Source organism: Labeo rohita, chromosome 16, assembly GCF_022985175.1.
Source record: "Labeo rohita strain BAU-BD-2019 chromosome 16, IGBB_LRoh.1.0, whole genome shotgun sequence".
NCBI classification, from domain to species: domain Eukaryota; kingdom Metazoa; phylum Chordata; class Actinopteri; order Cypriniformes; family Cyprinidae; genus Labeo; species Labeo rohita.
Window position 1 is genome coordinate 1,570,773 of NC_066884.1, and position 21,297 is coordinate 1,592,069.

General features: G+C 24.5%; 3 protein-coding genes across 3 annotated transcripts in view; 1 reads left to right on the forward strand and 2 right to left on the reverse strand.

The window, feature by feature from the left end:
* The window catches only part of LOC127178539 (sodium- and chloride-dependent transporter XTRP3), an 87,937-nt gene extending 74,016 nt beyond the window's left edge, over positions 1–13,921 (forward strand). Inside the window, exon 12 of the transcript XR_007829410.1 lies at positions 13,780–13,921. The gene's annotated coding sequence lies outside the window, so the exon portion shown is untranslated. The remainder of the gene's footprint in view (positions 1–13,779) is intronic.
* On the reverse strand, positions 501–5,447 carry LOC127178558 (speriolin-like protein). Its single transcript, XM_051131514.1, has 4 exons — positions 5,321–5,447; positions 3,166–3,354; positions 2,517–2,692; positions 501–797 (listed from the first exon to the last, which is right to left on the reverse strand). Exons 1-4 carry the CDS (start codon positions 5,445–5,447, stop codon positions 501–503), a joined length of 789 nt encoding a protein of 262 aa, XP_050987471.1.
* Positions 5,585–19,473, reverse strand: grinab (glutamate receptor, ionotropic, N-methyl D-aspartate-associated protein 1b (glutamate binding)). Its single transcript, XM_051131484.1, has 7 exons — positions 19,310–19,473; positions 11,389–11,710; positions 11,207–11,316; positions 8,441–8,641; positions 8,236–8,364; positions 8,007–8,150; positions 5,585–6,022 (listed from the first exon to the last, which is right to left on the reverse strand). Exons 2-7 carry the CDS (start codon positions 11,693–11,695, stop codon positions 5,873–5,875), a joined length of 1,041 nt encoding a protein of 346 aa, XP_050987441.1. The 5' UTR covers positions 11,696–11,710; positions 19,310–19,473; the 3' UTR covers positions 5,585–5,872.
* Positions 19,474–21,297: the final 1,824 nt, after the last annotated feature.

The following is a 21,297-nucleotide window of genomic DNA, read 5'->3' on the forward strand; positions in this document are numbered from 1 at the left end:
TTCATTCATTCATTCATTATTTATTTATTTATTTATTTATTTATTTTGGATTAGCAATATTGAAAATCTTGAAGATATAATTCATTATTTTTTATTTTATTATTTTGGACTAGCAAACAAATATATAGAAAATCCTGAAGATATACTTCATTTTTTATTTATTTTATTTTATTTTATTTCATTTTATTTTATTTTATTTTATTTCATTTTATTATTTCGAACTAGCAAAAAAATATTGCAAATTTTGAAGATATAATTCATTATTTATTTTATTTTATTTCATTATTTTGTACTAGCAAACAAGAATACTGCAAATCTTGAAGCTATATTTCATTATTTAATTTTATTTAATTTTATTTTAGACTAGCAAAAAAAATCTTAATTCTTACTTTGAGTAGTTTATGAATATATAAATGATATCAGTGAAATGTTACTCTTAGAATTTTCTCTCATTCACTCCAGACTCAGTGTGATCTTGTGTTTCTGTGTGCTTTATTTCTCTACCAGAGGAACAGCGGACGCCCGTCCCGTCGTGCCATGAAGCACAGACAGTCGAGCAGCAGCAGCAGATCCTTCATCAGTCGGGACGGAGCCGTGTCCACAACCACCCTGCGCAGGACGATCGGATCGCTGTAGGCCGGATCCAGCGCGTCTGGAGGCTCCTTCAGGATGCCGAAGGCGTTGACGACGAGTTCGCTGAAGGCGGGATGAAGACTCGTGCTGTAGCCCAGCACATGAAGCCCGTCCATGATCCTGTACAATTCATCCACCGTCCCGCTCAGAGGATGAACACACACCTGCGGATTCACATACAGTCAACAACCACACTGTTTGCATTCACAGGACAAAATTTGCTATCAACAGATTATTTATAGCTGCTTCTGCATATTAAACCACATGTTTTACAACTGCTGACATGCAACACTAAATAGAGCTCATGAATTATTTATTTAGAATATTTGAATATTTAAATATTTCATTTTCCATTTTCATTTTGGTTAAAGCTTTGGTCATTTTTTAAAAATAAAAAACTACATTTTCTATATAGTTTTTATTTATTTTAACTGAGAAAAAAAAAAAAACATTTTTATTTTCCAATTCGCTGTCATGCAATAATAAATAATTGATTTATTTATTAAATATTTGAACGTGAATATTTTTATTTATATTTTCCATTTCCATTTTAACTTGACAGTTTTAGTAATTGTTTGTGGATTTTTTAATTAGTTTTATTTAGTTATTTGTTTGTTTACTAAAAACAACTACATGTTCTGTATAGTTTTTATTTATTTTAAATGAGAAAAATATATTTTCCAATTGCTGGCATGCAACACTAAATATATAGTTTATGTAATATTTATTTAGAATATTTTAATATTTAAATGTTTTATTTTCCATTTTTATTTTAGTGAAGGTTTTAGCAATTTTGTTGTGTAATTTTATTCATTTTTATTACTTTTTAAAATATAAAAACTACATTTTATATATAGTTTTTTATTCAGTTTAACTGAGAAAAATTTGCTGGCATGCAACAGTAAATAATTTGTTAATTTATTTATTTGATTTAGTTTGATTTTTTAAATTATTAAATTGTTTGAATTTTAATTATTTGAATATTTTGTTTACATTTTCCATCTCCATTTTAGTTTTAGTATTTTTAACAGATTGTTTTATTAGTTTTATATTTTTATATATTTTTTCTCGGTTAAAATGAATTAAAACTATATAGAAATGTATGTAATTTAGTTAATTTATTTATTTTTTAAATATTTAATTATTTGAAAATTTTATATATATTTTCCATTTCCATTTTAATTTTACAGTTTTAGTAATTTTTTACAGGTATTTAAATCAGTTTTATTTAGTTGTTTGTTTGTTTATTTAAAAAAAAAAACCCTACATTTTCTATATAGTTTTTATTAATTTTATTTTATTATTGCTGGCATGCAATACTAAATAAATTGCTCATATAATATTTTGTTATTTTTGTTATTTTTTAAAATTATTGAAAAAAAAATAACTATTAAATATTTTATTTAATTTTCCAATTTCCATTTTAATTTTACACTTTTAGTATTTTTAGTATTTTTACAGATTTTTTTTAGTTTTATTTAGTTATTTTTATATGCTTATAAAAAAACCCTACATTTTCTATATAGTTTTTATTATTTTTATTTTACAATTGCTGGCATGCAAAACTAAATAAACGGTTCATGTAATATTTTTATTTTTTTTTTTGTTATTTTTATATTTGTGTTATTTTACTACACCGAGTTAAATGAAAATGAGAAATGTTGCTTTGGCTAAAATAAAAAATAAAAAAATATTAAAAAAATTTATTATTATTATTATTTATTTATTTTTTTACATTTTTTAAATATTTAAATATTATACAATTTTCTTTTTTATTTTAGTTAATGTTTTTTGTTGTTTTTGTTGTCATTTTTATTACAAAAAATGTCATCGCCACAACACTAAATAAATAATCCATGCCTGTCTGTCCTATAAATATTCTAATAAATATTGTGGGAAAGATAATTTCTTATCACCTGCTGGATTTTGTCCAGGATGTTCTGCACGGTGAATCCGTAGAGTCGGGATTGTTCCTGGAAAACATGCGAGAGGATTCGACGGTCCAGCTGGAAGGCGATTTCACCCAGTAACCTGCTCGGATCTGCGGGAATTAAACAGATTAACCATCAGGACACCAGAACCAGGTTCAAATTCAGATATTTTTGTTAGTAAGTTTTATAGACAAATGTAAACTGCATCCATGCATGGATTTATTTACCTTTTAATAAAAATAAAATAAAAGTTACAATGTTTTTTTGAGTTGGAGCTGACAGCAACACATCATCTCTTTATTATTATTCCACCATGTAAAATAGTCAGAACAGCATTCCATTTTAATTTTACAGTTTTATTTTTTTTTTTACAGATTTTTTTTTCGTTTTATTGAGATATTTCTTATTTGTGGCATGCAACACTAAATAAATGGTTCATATAATATATTTTTTATATTTTTTAAATTATTTTTAAAATTATATTTTTTTATATTTCCATTTCCATTTAATTTAATATTTAAATTAATATTTTATTTCAAGTAATGAAATAAAATGTTTTAGTTGACTATAACAACCTGGTGTGAATGAAGGATTCACACACCTCTCATTCCCTGCTGTCTGAAGGAGCAGACGGGCGGCTCATCGTTATTAAATGTCGATGGCGGTGATGTTAAAGCGTCCGTGTGCAGCAGGTTGAGACGTGAAGACGTCTTATGAGGTCTTTTCAACAGCTCATCTCTGAATCTGCTCTCATCCACACTGTCCTTCCACTCAATATCTGATCTCCTGCCTGAACAACAGTCACAGCATTTACAGTAAACATTATCGAAAATAATGAATTTAAAGTTAACATATAGATTAAAATATGTGCATTTATAAAAGATGCCATGCATATATCTGCTTTCTACTCACAACCTTTATATTTACTGTACATATGAACACTTACCATTTTTTCCACATAAAAAACTTAACAAATAAAAGAAAAAAAAATCAAATTAATTATTTTAATTTATTTCTTTAATTCATTATTTTAATTTAAATTATTTAATTCATTTTCTAATTAAAAAATATATTTAAAATTATTAAAATAAATAAATAATTTAAATAATAAAATAAATTAATTATATTTTATTATTTATTTTAAAAATATGTATTTATTTTTATTCAGTAAACACATTATTAAAACAAATCATTTAAAAATAGAAACACTTACTAAACTGTATTCAATTATAATGTAACAAATAATTTTTAAAATGTATAAAAAAAAATTAGTGTATTCAAAAAGTTAAATTATAATGTAAAATAAATAACTTATTAAATATTATTAAAATTTATTAAAATGTATTTTAAGAAAATAAAAAATAAAAAATACAATTATTTTAATTTATTTTTAAATCACGTTAAATGTAAATGTATACATTTTTAATCATTTGTTATAAAATATAAAATATTAAATATATAACTTATTAAATATTATTAAAATTTATTAAAATGTATTTTAAGAAAATAAAAAATACAATTATTTTAATTTATTTTTAAATCACATGTTAAATGTAAATGTATACATTTTTAATCATTTGTTATAAAATATAAAATATTAAATGTATTTAAAAATCAAATATATTTAAATTTAAGAAATTAAAAAATCTTAATAATAAATCAAATAAATCAATTACATTTTATTATTTATTAAAGAAAAACAACAAAAAACATTCCACATTAAATATAAAATTATTAATGTAAAAATATTATGTATTCAATAAACACATTTTTTTATATATTGAAATATTAATATTAAAGTGTGATATTAAAGTGTATTCAATTACAATGTAACATATAAATTGTAAAAATTATTAAAAAATTATTTAATTATAGCTTATTTAAACAAGTTAAAATATAATGTAAAATAAATAACTTATTAAATGTTATTAAAATGTATTTTAAAAAATTAAAAAAAGAATATTTGTAAATCACATATTAAATGTAATTGTATACATTTTTTTATAATTTGTTAAATAATAAAAATATATATATAAATATATTTACATTTATGTTTAAACATTAAAAAAATAAATCAAATAAATCAATTTTATTTTCTATTAAAAAAAAACAAAAACACATCTTAAATATAAAACTATAAATGTAAAATATTATGTATTCAATAAACACATTTCTCTTTATATTATTAAAACAAATAATTTTAAAATAAAAACACTAAAATGTATTAAATTATTTAAATTTATTAAAAAAATTACATTTTATTACTTATTTTAAAATTATGTATTTTTATTCAATAAACTTTTTTCTTTATATTATATATATTGTTTTTATATTATTAAAGAAATAATTGTAAATTAAAAACACTTACTAAAGTGTATTCAATTATAATGTAACAAATAAATAAAAAAATAAAAAAATATTTTAAAAAATTATTTATTTTTTAATCATTTTTAAATCACATATTAAATGTAAATGTATATTTTTTTATCATTTGTTAAAATATATATATATAAAAAAATATATAAATATATTTACATTCTTTATAAAAAAATTAAATATATGTACATTTTTTTGTAAAAATTTATAATAAAACAATAATAAATCAAATAAACTTATTATTATTATTTTTTATTTAAAAAAATAAATAAATAAAATACTTCACATAATATTAAATATAAAAATCTAAATGTAAAATATTAAATTTGTATTTAAAACACACATTTTTCTGTGGTCATACAGTTTCAGAAAAATCTTACCTGAATGACTCATCAGACCATCGGTTGATGTAAAACTGTTTGCGTCAGTGTTTTCTTCACCATCCAAATGTGACATTTTCAGCTCTTTCAATTCACGCCACAGTTTGTGGTGATTTTCCTCACTCATTTTCCTCTGATTCACCGATCAATCACAAATGATTCGACTTGTGTCTCTGATAAAAGCACAAGAATCAGAATCAGATGTGACTGTGATGTCATCAGTGGAACTCGAATGTAAACCAAAAAATTCCAAAACAAAGAATCTGTTGATATAAATGTTTTTATTCCCTTCTTAAAACTAAAACAGAATGCATAAAACGAAGGATGGAGAACATAAACATAGTATAAGATAAATCAGTGTATTTGCTCTTGATTGTATTAATACAAATGAGTACAAGAGCAGAGACTAGAGTTTCACAGGAAGTACAAACGCTTTCATTGTCTCTGCATATAAAAGAGGAAACGAGACGGCGTCGTAACACAGAAGTAAATGACACGCTTCGTCTGGAAGTGCTCTTGTGTTCCCGTGTTTGTTTCTCCAGCGCTGGACTTTCAGCCACGGCTTCTTCCGAAGATGCGCAGAATGTATAAGAAGATGTGAATGATGTCCAGATACAGGTTGAGAGCGGCAAACACGTATTCCTCGGGATTTAGGGAAAGATTCTTGTTCCCGAGAAGCAGCTGCGTGTCCACGGCCAAGAACTGCAACACACATACGAGTCCAAATGAAGCGTTTACTTACAACAGGGATTTATACATGAGATTTGAAGTCTTTTTCATCATTTTCACGGTTCTTTGACACATGCAGGTATATACATAGAATATTTCATCTTTTTAGCAAGTGTTTTTATCATTTATTTTCATTATAAATATTATTATTATTATTATTATTATTAATTAAATGTATTTATTTTAAATTACAATTTTTAGTAAGTGTTTTAAATTTTTTTTTTACAATTATAATTTAACACATTTTTGTGTTTTTTTTTAATATAATAATTTATTTTAAAAATATATTATTTATTTATTTTGTTCTATAACTGAATATATTTTAGTGTTTTTATTTATTTTAATAATTAATTATTTTTACACTAAATTAATTACATATTAGTAACTTTTTACCTTCGCCAGGTAGGTAAAGATGTTTGCACACTGGAAAATGTTTATTAATTTAAATGAATTTATATTTTATTTATTAATTAAATTAATTATTTAGTTTACATCACAATTGTATATTTTATGTTCAAATGTAACATTTTTTTTATTTAAAATTATAATTTTACACATTTTCTTAAAAAAATTAAATCTTTTTTTACACTATAATTGAATATATTTTTAGTGTTTTTATTTGGATTTTTTTATTTTAACAATTAATTATTTTATAACTAATAATTAATACATTTTAGTAACTTTTTACTTAGTAGCTAAAGTTGTTTGCACACTGAAAAAAGTTTATTAATTTAAATAAATTAATAATATATTAATTTAGTTTACATTACAATGTCATATGTTTGTAGTAAGCATTTTTATTTTTAATTTTGTTTTATTTAAAATGATAATTTAACACATTTTAGAGTGTTTTATTTTTTTTATTTACATTTTAGAAACTTTTACTTTGCCAGAGAGCTAAAGTTATTTAAATTTAAATAAATTTAAAATAATATATTATGTATTTATTAAATTATTATTTTTTTAAATTACAATTTCATACATTTGTAGAAAGTGTTTCTTTATTTTAACAAAATTATTTATTTATTTTATTATCAGACCTAAAAAGATCTATAAAAAATATATTTTATTTTCACATGCAAAAACTTTTAAGTAACTGAGTAACTTTAACTAAAATTACTTGTTTTAATGAAATAAAACATTTGAAATAAACAAAAATCTAACACATTTTTAGGAAGTGTTTTATGTTGATCGTTTTTACTTTTTACATTTTTTTATATTATTTTTAAAAATAAATTATTTATTCTATTATTTAGCTATCAAATATATATCTTGTATTTTTCATATGCAAAAACTTCTGAGTAACTTTGAATAACTCTAAAATGATTTGTTTTAATGAAATAAATAATTTTTAAAAGATAATAAATAATTTATTTTTCACAAAATGTAACATTGTAGTGTTTTGTAATTTTTTTATTTCAATAATAAATCATTTATTTTACACTATAATATATATATATATATATATATATATAAAACATATATATTTATATATATATATGCACTATAATGCTATCTTTTTTGTTTTTATTTTAAAATGATTTATTTTAACAAAAATTATTTATTTATTTTATTATCAGACCTAAAAAGGTCTATCAATAATATATATTTTATTTTCGCATGCAAAAACTTTTAAGTAACTGAGTAACTTTAACCAAAATGATTTGTTTTTATGTTGATTGTTTTTACTTATTTTAAAAATAAATAAAATAATTTATTTTACACTATAATTAACTACACTGTAAATAATGTTAGTAATTTTAAATAATTTAAATAATAATAAATGTTTATTTTACGTAATTAAGTACAATAATTACAATCTGTTTTTTACATGATTGTTTACGAATTTTAATTTGTAAATGAAATTGTAAATTTTTGATCATTGTTTTATTTATTTTTTAGATTATGATTTAATACGTTATGTCGGGTGTTTTTAATGTGATCTCTAGTGACTTACGCAGGTGAAGAGCAGCGCGCCAAACGTCGAGTAGATGAGATCCAAAATCCTGTTGTACATGAAGATGCAAAGGAACCCAAAGAACAACAGGACGATGAAACACACGAACAGCACGCCGTAACAGGAAGTGAAGTCATACTTGGTCTGTGATTGGACAGGAAACAGATTTACAACTCTGATCGCAGTGCACAAAAGTGTCAGGTTATGAAACAGAAAGACGAGCGCTGACCTGCAGAGAGAAGACGATCACCGTAAAGCAGACCAGCACTGTAATGCCGATGGCCATCATCACGATATCGGTGTCGTAGAAGCTGGAAATCACACCCACCATGTAGGACATCGCCAGCGTCAGGATGCTCTGAGACGCAAGAAAACACTCGTTACGATGCCTGAACGAAGAACTTGCATCTGTTTTACAGTTATCAGAGACTCACCAATGAAACGAGGTTCCACGGATGCTTCCTGCGAAACTCTCCGCAGCACAAGATCACTAGGTAGGGCACTAGAAACACTACGTAGCCCACCCAGTAGGTCCAGACGTTCTGCGTCACGAATAGTTTAACGTGAGGCTCGAAAGTGAAGACGGCCACAAAGCCGCAGGTCACAGCCAGCTGAAGACTCAGAACCGCAAAAACCTGCAAAACACAAATAAAACCACATGAAAACTCACCACTGCGTCTCAAATCAGAGAAATAAAATAAACAATAATTGAAAAAAAAAAAAAAAAAAAAATATATATATATATATATATATATATATATATATAATTTAATAATAAAAAATATATTATTAATTATTTAGTTTCATATTTTATCACAATTTCATATTTTATGTTAATCATTTTTTTTATATAAAATTATAATTTTACACATTTTAGTGTTTTCTTACAAAAAATATTTTTTACACTATAATTGAATATATTTTTTGTGTTTTTGTTTGGAATTTTGCAATTAATTATTTTCTACCTAATAATTAATACATTTTAGTACATTTTACTTCATCAGGTAGCTAAAGTTGTTCGCACACTGCAAAAAAGTTTAGTAATTTAAATAAATACATAATATATTATTTATTAATTCAGTTAATTATTTAGTTTACATTAAATTAATGTAATGAATCAAATCAGAGAAATAAAATAAACAATAACTGAAAGTATATATATATATATATATATATATATATATATATACAAATAACTTTTTTAAAATAATTAAAACTGAAATTAAAAAAAAACTTTACAGACAACAAATAAAATGATAAAAAAATGACTAAACATACTAAAACGTTAACTAAAATTACAAACATAAAAATAAAAATAATTCAAACATTTCTTGTTTGCATTTTATTTCACTTGAAGTAGTGACTAAAACCGAAATAAAAATAATGAAAACTATACAAACCTATTAACAAAAATAATACAATGACAAATGAAATATAAAAAATAATTCCAACATTCTCATTTTTATATAGATGAACTCAATGTACTAAAAAGAACTACAAATAAAATGTCTTATATAAAAACTTTAATTAAAGTTAAAATTAAAAATATTAAAAATAAAAGAAAAAAAATAATGATATTAAAAACAAAATAAAAATGACAACAAAATTGCTAAAACTTTAGCCAAAATTAAAATAAAAAATGTAAAAATATAAACTAATTTCTCATTTTTATTTAGATTAATTCAATGTACTAAAAAGAACTACAAATAAAATGTAATTTTTTTTTTTCTATTACATTTAAAACTAATGAAATTGTAAAAACAAACAAACAAAATCACTAAAACTTCAACTAAAGTTAAAATTAAAAATAAAAAAATAAAAACAAATTGAAACTTTTCTCATTTTTATTTAGTTTAACTTGATGTGACAAACTAAAAGAAAAAAATAAAGATATAAAAATAAAATAAAAATGACAACAAAATTGCTAAAACTTTAGCCAAAGTTAAAATGACAAATTAAAAATAAAAACTAATTCCAACATTTCTCATTTTTATTAAGATTAATTCAATGTACTAAAAAGAACTACAAATAAAATGTAAATATTTTTTTAAATGTCTATTACATTTGAAACCAATGAAATTGCCAAAAAAACAAAATCACTAAAACTTAAACTAAAGTTAAAATTAAAAATCTAAAAAATAAAAACAAATTATACCTTTTCTCATTTTTATTTATTTGTGACAAACTAAAATATAAAAATAAATATATTAAAATAAAAATAAAAATGACAACAAAATTGCTAAAACTTTAGATTAAATTAAAATGAAAAAATGTAAAAATATAAACTAATTAAAACATTTCTCAATAACAAAATTAATTTAATAAATAAAGACTTTAAAAAACTGCTAAAAACTATAACAACAGAACAAAATTACTAAACCTTTTGCTAAAAACCTTTTGCTAAAAAGGTTTAATTTAAAATTTGATTATATTTTAATTTAACTGATGTACTAAAATGACTAAAAAATGAAAATTAAATGAATAAAAAAAAAATAGTGACATTTAAAGAACAAAACTAATAAAAATTACAAAAACTATAAAAATAAAAAACATTTTTCTTTTAATTTAACTAATGTACTAAAATAACTAAAAATTAATAAAACCTATCGAGATATATTAGAAAAAAATAAAAATGACAAAAACACCCTAAGAAATACTAATATTAACAAAAATTAAGAACAAAAACTAATAAAAATGACAAAACAATAAAAAGTCAAATTAAAATAAAAAATATATAAAAACAAACTCTAATTAAAACATTTCTCATTTTCATTTAGATTAACTCAATGTACCAAAAACAACTAAAATTAAAACAGAAATAAAAAAAATTCATAAAAACTATAAAGACACATTTAAAAAACACATTTCATTTAGTTCATTTCATTTTTAACTTGACACAGAAATGATAAAATAAAATAAAATAAAAAAATAAAAACTAACAATAAAAATGACAACAACAAAATTGCTAAAACTTAAAAAAAAAAAAAAAGAAAAATATAAACTAATTTAAACATTTCTCAAAATCAAAATTAATACAAAAATAAAAAAAATAAAAATGACAAAGCCACCAAAATGACTAAAACTTTAACTAAAATAAAAACTAACTGAAAATATGTGAACATGATGCTTTCTGATGAACTTGACTCAGTTGAATGTTTTATTGTTCTTGTAATGAAGGTTTGTTCTGTGTCAGTGTTTACCTTGCGGATGAAGAGTCTTCTGACGGCTTGATTATCGAGCCCAGAGCTGATGAACTGTTCGGTGTCATAGTCTGGAGGAGGATCCTGTCCCGGCTCACTCATCGCCACTGCTGTCACCAAACAGAACTTACTTCAGACTTTATGAACAAAGAGTGACGCGTACGTGAGGTTAAATGTCGTACCGTATGGATGCGGTTGTTCGTACGGTCCGCTGCTGTATGTCCCTGCCACATACGGAGCCGCTGGAGGATACGGGTACGGTGGACATCCAGAGCCTTCCTGGCCGTACATGGGATTCCCGAAAGCGGCGGGTGGAGGATACGCCGGTCCGACGGGTATGACGACGGGAACGCCGGCCTCCGGACCGCCGTAAGGAACACTGGCGTCATAAGACGGAGGCATCATGAAACCCGGCGGCGCCGGCTGATCCACACCGGAGACAGGAGGAGGGTTTTCAAAACGAGTGTAGCCGCTTTTGTTTTGTGCCATGACTGGATCTCAGTTCTGAAAAAAAAATTAAAAATTATCAAAAATTAATGTTTTTTAATTGTGCATTCCAATTCATCTCAATCTGTTGGGTTACTTTGATTTGAAGTAAAAAATAGCTATAATAACTAATTAACACAGCTAACTAACACAACAAATAATAATAAAATAATATAACATACATATAACAATATAAACATGATTTTTGGAATTTGTAATTTTATATATATATATATATATATATCTATATAACAAAACTAATAATTATACAGTAGTCAACATAACTTAAGTGTAATAAATAGTAAAGCATATAAGCATATATATATATATATATATATATATATATATAAACAATATAATAAATATAAATGCATATTAAATATAAATCAAAAATAATTAAAAAAAAAATCTATAAATAAATAACATACAATATAAACATATATAAACTTACATAAAACAATGAATATATATTAAAAATCATATTTAAAAATGGACTTGTGATATCATTTCACAATATTAATGTTTTTACTGTAATAAATAGTTATATATACATAATATATACATTTATATATACACATATTATAAATAATTATATATATACATAATAAACAATATAATAAATATAAATATATAAAAAAATATGAAAATATATAAATATAAATAGAAAATAAAAAGAAACATAATGAAAATATAATAAAAATAGTATTAAAAAATAATTATACAGTAGTCAACATTCAACAATCAACAATTTGACTTGTAATATTTCACAATATTACTGTTTTTCTGTTTTAACTCATTTTATCTCATTTCATCTATCTATCTATACATATATATATATAACGTATAATAAATAGTAAATTATATATAATAAACAATATATAAAAGCATAATAAATAAATATAATAAATAAATAAATATATTATATTATATATATAATAAATATAGTACATAAATAAATATATATAGTGTGGTATCTATATATTTAATAACATACAGTGAACTCTGATGATGATTAAAATGATGATAAAATAAAAATAAAATAAATAAAGAAAAACAGAAACAATTAAAAAATTATATTTAAAAAAACAATTATATATTCATAAATAAATTTGACTTGTAATAATTGATGTTTTTACAGTTGTGTATATATATATATACACACACACATATATATATATGTATATAAACGTAAGTAAAATAAATAGTAATTTTTATATATATATATATATATAATAAACTATATAATAAATATAAATACATAATAAATATACATAAAATATAGTAAATAATAATAAAATACATAAATAAAATAAAATACAATATAAAGAAAAATAAATAGAAACATCATGAAAATATAATAAAAATCATATTAAAAAAAGTAATTATACAGTAGTCAATAATTTGCAATATATTCATACAGAAAATTTGACTTGTAATAATCACAATATTACTGTTTTTACTATTTTATTTTAGATATATATTAGATTAGATTAGATTCAGCTTTATTGTCATTACACATGTACAAGTACAAGGCAACGAAATGCAGTTCAGGTCTAACCAGGAGTGCAATAAGCAGGAAGTGCAGGATAAAGGTATAAGTTATAAGTGCACTTAAAAGGGATATGTGCAGTGAGAGACTATGGGTGATATTTACAGATGGATATACTGTGAGCATAATATACAGATTGCTAGTAACTATAATCAGAGATTTACAAATAGATGAACAATATATAAAAGCTGCTATTAACTGTAATCAGGAATTTGCAGATAGATATGAACATAATGTACAGGTTGCTATTTTCTATAAACAGGAATTTACAAATAGACATGTACAGATATATGTAAGATATATATACACTATCGTTCAAAAGTTTGGAGTCAGTACATTTTTATTGTTTCTTTTTTTTTTTTTTTTTTTAAAGAAATTAACACTTTTATTCACCAAGGATGTATTAAGTTAATAATTAAAAGTTTATTAAAAGTTAATAATAAATAATTTACATTGTTATAAAATATTTATATTTTGAATAAACACTGTACTTTTTAAACTTGTTATTCATGAAAGAATCCTGAAAAAAAAATCACAGGTTCCAAAAAATATTTGGCAGCACAACTGTTGATATTATCCAACATTGATCATTCTAATAATAAATCCGCATATTAGAATGATTTCTGAAGGATCATGTGAAACTTAAGACTGGAGTAACAGCTGATAAAAATTCAGCTTTTCATCACAGGAATAAATTCTATGTAAAGTATGTTAAAATAAAAAACATTATTTTATATTGTAAAAACAATTTACAATTTAAAAAAAAAAATTTGCAATATTACTGTTTTTTTTCTATATTTTTAATCAAATAAATGCAGCCTTGATGAGCATAAGAGACTTCTTTAAAGACTGTTACAAGTCTTACTGACCCCGAACTTTTGAACGGTGGTGTATATATATACAGCGATAGAAGTTCACCAGGATGGCTGAGGACAGCTGGTTCTTCTTAAGTGTTCTCAAGAAGAAGAGGCACTGGCGAGCCTTCTTGACCAGGCTAGAGGTGTTGGTGGTCCAGGATAGGTCCTCCAAAATGTGGGTTCCCAAGAACTGGAAGGATGAGACGTGAGATCCCGTTGATGTGAATGGGTTCATGTGAACCTCTTCTTGGTCTTAGTGGTGTTAAGGAGCAGATTACTGTCTGTGCACCAAGTGGCCAGGTGCTTGATCTCCTCCCTGTAGGCAGTCTCATGGTTGTTGCTGATGAGACCGATCACCGTAGTATCGTCTGCAAACTTGATGATGGTGTTAGGTCCATGCACAGGCCTGCAGTCTGGTGAAGAGGGAGGAAAGGAAGGGGCTCAGCACACAGCCCTGTGGTACACCAGTGTTGAGCGTGATGGTAGTGGAGCAGATGTGGCCTGACCTAATATGCTGAGGTCTGCTGGTCAGAAAGTCCATAATCCAGTTACAGAGTGAGGTGTTAATGTCCAGGTCTCTGAGTTTGGTGATTAACTTTGAATGCTGAGCTAAAGTCAACAAACAGCATTCGTGCATAGGTGTTTGTACTGTCCAGGTGTGTGAGTGCAGAGTGCAGCGCTATGGAGACTGCGTCCTCTGTACTCCTATTGCCACGGTAGGCAAACTGGTGTGGGTCCAGTGAGGACTGAAGAGACTCCTTTAGGTGTTCAGGACCAACTGCTCAAAGCACTTCATAATGATGGGTGTGAGTGCTACAGGGCGGTAGTCATTCAGGCATGTTGGGCTAGAGTGTTTCGGCACTGGCACAACTGAAGTAGATTTAAAGCATGCTGGTACAGCTGCTTGGGAAGGGACATATTAAAAATGTCTGTGAATACTCCAGCGAGCTGCTCTGCACATGCCCTCAGTACGTGCCCAGGGATACCGTCTGGTCCAGCAGCCTTGCGCGTGTTGATCCGATATATGTACAGTGGGTACGGAAAGTATTCAGACCACCTTACATTTTTCACTCTTTGTTATATTGCAGCCATTTGCTAAAATCATTTAAGTTCATTTTGTTTTCCTCATTAATGTACACACAGCACCCCATATTGACAGAAAAACACAGAATTGTTGACATTTTTGCAGATTTATTAAAAAAGAAAAACTGAAATATCACATGGTCCTAAATATTCAGACCCTTTGCTGTGACACTCATATATTTAACTCAGGTGCTGTCCATTTCTTCTGATCATCCTTGAGATGGTTCTACAGCTTCATTTGAGTCCAGCTGTGTTTGATTATACTGACTGGACTTGATTAGGAAAGCCACACACCTGTCTATATAAGACCTTACAGCTCACAGTGCATGTCAGAGCAAATGAGAATCATGAGGTCAAAGGAACTGCCTGAAGAGCTCAGAGACAGAATTGTGGCAAGGCACAGATCTGGCCAAGGTTACAAAAAAATTTCTGCTGCACTTAAGGTTCCTAAGAGCACAGTGGCCTCCATAATCCTTAAATGAAAGACGTTTGGGACGACCAGAAGCCTTCCTAGAGCTGGCCGTCCGGCCAAACTGAGCTATCGGGGGAGAAGAGCCTTGGTGAGAGAGGTAAAGAAGAACCCAAAGATCACTGTGGCTGAGCTCCAGAGATGCAGTCGGGAGATGGGAGAAAATTGTAGAAAGTCAAGCATCACTGCAGCCCTCCACCAGTCGGGGCTTTAGGGCTGAGTGGCCCGACGGAAGCCTCTCCTCAGTGCAAGACACATGAAAAACACCTGAAGGACTCCAAGATGGTGAGAAATAAGATTCTCTGGTCTGATGAGACCAAGATAGAACTTTTTGGCCTTAATTCTAAGCGATATGTGTGGAGAAAACCAGGCACTGCTCATCACCTGTCCAATACAGTCCCAAGAGTGAAGCATGGTGGTGGCAGCATCATGCTGTGGGGGTGTTTTTCAGCTGCAGGGACAGCATGACTGGTTGCAATCGAGGGAAAGATGAATGCGGCCAAGTACAGGGATATCCTGGACGAAAACCTTCTCCAGAGTGCTCAGGACCTCAGACTGGGCCGAAGATTTACCTTCCAACAAGACAATGACCCTAAGCACACAGCTAAAATAACGAAGGAGTGGCTTCACAACAACTCCGTGACTGTTCTTGAATGGCCCAGCCAGAGCCCTGACTTAAACCCAATTGAGCATCTCTGGAGAGACCTAAAAATGTCTGTCCACCAACGTTTACCATCCAACCTGACAGAACTGGAGAGGATCTGCAAGGAGGAATGGCAGAGGATCCCCAAATCCAGGTGTGAAAAACTTGTTGCATCTTTCCCAAAAAGACTCATGGCTGTATTAGATCAAAAGGTGCTTCTACTAAATACTGAGCAAAGGGTCTGAATACTTAGGACCATGTGACATTTCAGTTTTTCTTTTTAATAAATCTGCAAAAATGTCAACAATTCTGTGTTTTTCTGTCAATATGGGGTGCTGTGTGTACATTAATGAGGAAAAAAAAATGAACTTAAATGATTTTAGCAAATGGCTGCAATATAACAAAGAGTGAAACATTTAAGGGGGTCTGAATACTTTCCGTACCCACTGTATATAAACAATATAATAAATATAAATACATATTAAATATAAATAAACAATAAGTAAATAAAAAATATATAAATAAATAACATACAATATAAACATATATACAATTAAATAGAAACAATGAATATATAATAAAATCATATTTTAAAAAATTACTTGTGATATCATTTCACAATATTAATGTTTCTACTGTAATAAATAGTTATTTATATATACATAATATATACATTTATATATACACATATTATAAATAACAATTATATATACATAATAAACAATATAATAAATTTAAATATATAAAAAATATAAATTAAAATATATAAACATGAATAAAAAATAAAAAGAAACATAATGAAAATATAATAAAAATCGTTTAAAAAAATAATTATACAGTAGTCAACATTCAACAATCAACAATCTGACTTGTAATATTTCACAATATTACTGTTTTTTCTGTTTTAACTCATTTTATCTATCTATCTATCTATCTATCTATAAAGTATAATAAATAGTAAATTATATATAATAAACAAAATATAAAAGCATAATAAATAAATAAATATATTATATTATATATAATAAATATAGTACATAAGTAAATATATATAGTGGGGTATCTATATATTTAATAACATAAATTGTCAACAATTATATAAATAAATAAATTTGACTTGTAATAATTGATGTTTTTATATATATATATATATATATATATATATATAATAAATTATATAATGAAAATAAATACATAATAAATATACATAAAATATAGTAAATAATAATAAAATAAATAAAATAAAATACAATATAAATAAAAATAAATAGAAACATCATGAAAATATAATAAAAATCATATTTAAAAAAGTAATTATACAGTAGTCAACAATTTGCAATATATTCATACAGAAATTTTGACTTGTAATAATCACAATATTACTGTTTTTACTATTTTAATTAATGTATATATATATATATATATATATATATAATTATAATTATATTATATATAAACAATATAATAAATAGTAATAAATAATTATAATTATATTATATATAAACAATATAGTAAATAGAAATACATACGTAAAAATAAATCAAATATAGTAAATAATAAATAAATGAATAAATAAATAAAGTGGGGCATGTATATATTAAATTGTCAAAATGTTGGAAGAAAAATTGCTGGATTTTCATTCAGTAAACTCTGGAGTGAAAATGATAATGATAATGATGATTATTAAAATAAATAATTTACATCTATCTATCTATCTATATATAAAGTATAATAAATAGTAAATTATATATAATAAACAAAATATAAAAGCATAATAAATAAATAAATATATATAGTGGGGTATCTATATATTTAATAACATAAATTGTCAACATATTGGAAGATCTTCTGAACTCTTATGATGATTAAAATGATGATTAACATAAAAATAAATAAATAAAGAATAAACAGAAACAATAAAAAATTCTATTTAAAAAACAATTATATATTCATAAATAAATTTGACTTGTAATAATTGATGTTTTTACTGTTGTATATATATATATATAAACTTAAGTAAAATAAATATTAATTCATATATATATATATAATAAACTATATAATAAAAATAAATACATAACAAATATACATAAAATATAGTAAATAATAATAAAATAAATAAAATAAAATACAACATAAACAAACATAAATAGAAACATCATGAAAATATAATAAAAATCATATTTAAAAAAGTAATTATACAGTAGTCAATAATTTGCAATATATTCATACAGAAAATTTGACTTGTAATAATCACAATATTACTTTTTTACTATTTTAATATGTATATATATATATATATATATATATATATATATATAAATAATTATAATTATATTATATATAAATAATATAATAAATATAATTATATTATATATTAACAATATAATAAATAGAAATACATACGTAAAAATAAATCAAATATAGTAAATAAATGAATAAATAAATAAAGTGGGGCATGTATATATTAAATTGTCAAAATGTTGCAAGATTTTCATTCAGTAAACTCTGGAGTGAAGATGATAATGATAATGATGATTATTAAAATAAATAATTTACATCTCTCTATTCATCTGTTTATCTATATAAAGGTTTTCCCCACTATGTCCATCTTCACTGAATAAAATCATCGAAAATCTAGAATTTAGACGATTAAATATTTTACAGCATAAAGATAAAATACATTTACTACACAGACGTAGATCAACTTTGACTCTTTTATTAATTTCTATGTTTTTCCAGTCCTCAGAATCGCCATTTTAATCCCTGAGTGACATTTGCGTCCCTCACAACATCAAAAACGTGGCGAAAACCTATAAAAGCTCTTATAACACGGTATAAACTTTGCGAAACAACTACGAAAACATGAACATCCCAATATTCAATAAGAAAATAGAAGTACAAACAATTACACAATGACAATGAAACAGAACAAAAGACACAAATCAATGTAAAGTTGCGAAACATGACACACTTTCGTTTTCACTTCAGTGATGAGGAAACTTTCTGAACTCACCTGTCGATGCGGACTGTAGTGTAACAACTGAAGATTAAGCGCTCGACTCACTTTTTAAACTTCAATTTGTGGATGTGAAACAATAATCTGTTGTCTTTGTAAACACTCTTCAGCTCCTCTCGTGAACGCGCTTCCCGTAAGAACAGCCCAGTTCCGCGCGCCGCCTGTCGGACACAGCCGTTACTGCAATGGCGCGTAAAGTTTCGTTTTTATTTATTTTTGTTATTTTTATTATTTTATTTTACTATAATCCACACATTAGTTTTCACATATTTTAATCATTACAGTGCTTTTAATAAAATATATGTCTAGTTAAAAAGTGTTAACTGTTAAAGGTAAAAAACGTCACGAGCCTGTCATTCGTGATGTTCTCCAGCAGATGTCAGTGTTGACGATCGCATGTTAGTGTGAGCACGTGTTGTGCATATTCTTCTGTTTTACGCTGTAAATATTTAGTTCTTTAACACATATGACATGAATTCAATTATCTGTAATACTGAATTTTGATTGTTTTCATTTTTCCAAAGATTAGGTTCAGATTTCGCACAAACGATCTCTATCATGTTGAGATTATATTGATTATATATATATTTAAAAAAGCATCATACTCGTCTAAAAAGATTTTCAATGCAGAAAATAACTATAAAAAATTAATGTATTGTAATGAATTATAGTTTGCTACAATAAAGCTGAAACTAAACCCATGAAAATATAAAGTACTATAAATATCTATAAATTTAAAATATAATGAACTATATATTCAACTTGATGTACTATATATATAAACTTTAATAAATAGTAAATTATATATAATAAATATAAGTACATATAATAAATATAATAAATAAAATATAGTAAATAATAAAAAAAATCAATTAATAAATAAAACACAATATAAACCTAAATAAAGAATAGAGACATTATAATAGAAATATAACAAAAATCATATTTAAAAAAAATATATGTATTTTTTAGAAAATTTGATTTTTAATATTTCACAATATTACTGTTTTTACTGTTTTAACTAATTTAATATTAAATATATATTTATTAAGTATAATAAATAGTAAATTATATATAATAAATGATATGATAAATGTAAGTACATAATAAATATAATAAATAAACTATAGTCAACAATAAAAATAATAAAAAAAAATCAATAAAATACAATATAAACCTAAAAAAAAATAAATAGAAACATTATAATAGAAATATAACAAAAATCATATTTAAAAAAATACAGCAGTCAACATAATTTGCAATATATTTTTTAGAACATTAGATTTTTAATATTTCACAATATTACTGTTTTTACTGTTTTAACTAATTTAATATTAAATATATATTTAAGTATAATAAATAGTAAATTATATATAATAAATGATATGATAAATATAAGTACATAATAAACATAATAAATAAACTATAGTCAATAATAAAAATAATAAAAAATTAAATCAATAAAATGCAATATAAACAAAAAAAAAAAATAGAAACATTATAATAGAAATATAACAAAAATCATATTTAAAAAAATACAGCAGTCAACATAATTTGCAATGTATTTTTTAGAAAATTTGATTTTTAATATTTCACAATATTACTGTTTTTACTGTTTTAACTAATTTAATATTAAATATATATTTATTAAGTATAATAAATAGTAAATTATATATCATAAATAATATAATAAATGTAAATACATAATAAATATAAAAAATATGGTAAATAAATAAATAAATATATAAAATAGAATATAAGCATATATAGTGGGGTATCTATACATTTATATATTTAATAACATTTATTAAATTGTCAACATACTGCAAGATTTTCATTTAGTGAACTTTGGAGTGATGATGATCAAAATAAAGAACTAACTAACTAACTAAATAATTATACAAACATAAAAATAATTATACAGTAGTCAACATATTTTGCAACATCCTGATATAGAAAATTACTTTTAATATTTCACAATATTA

What these genes read in the sequence shown, in the direction of transcription:
- LOC127178558 (XM_051131514.1), bottom strand. Translation starts at nt 5,447, where the DNA reads ATGAGTGAGGAAAATCACCACAAACTGTGGCGTGAATTGAAAGAGCTG. An exon ending in TGGTCTGATGAGTCATTCAG is followed by an intron (nt 3,355 to 5,320) that starts GTAAGATTTTTC and finishes ACTGTTGTTCAG; the next exon opens with GCAGGAGATCAGATATTGAG. An exon ending in ATCTTTCCCACAATATTTAT is followed by an intron (nt 798 to 2,516) that starts TAGAATATTTAT and finishes GTGAATCCGCAG; the next exon opens with GTGTGTGTTCATCCTCTGAG.
- grinab (XM_051131484.1), bottom strand. Translation starts at nt 11,695, where the DNA reads ATGGCACAAAACAAAAGCGGCTACACTCGTTTTGAAAACCCTCCTCCT. An exon ending in CGTGGAACCTCGTTTCATTG is followed by an intron (nt 8,365 to 8,440) that starts GTGAGTCTCTGA and finishes CTTGCGTCTCAG; the next exon opens with AGCATCCTGACGCTGGCGAT. An exon ending in TGATCGTCTTCTCTCTGCAG is followed by an intron (nt 8,151 to 8,235) that starts GTCAGCGCTCGT and finishes GTCCAATCACAG; the next exon opens with ACCAAGTATGACTTCACTTC.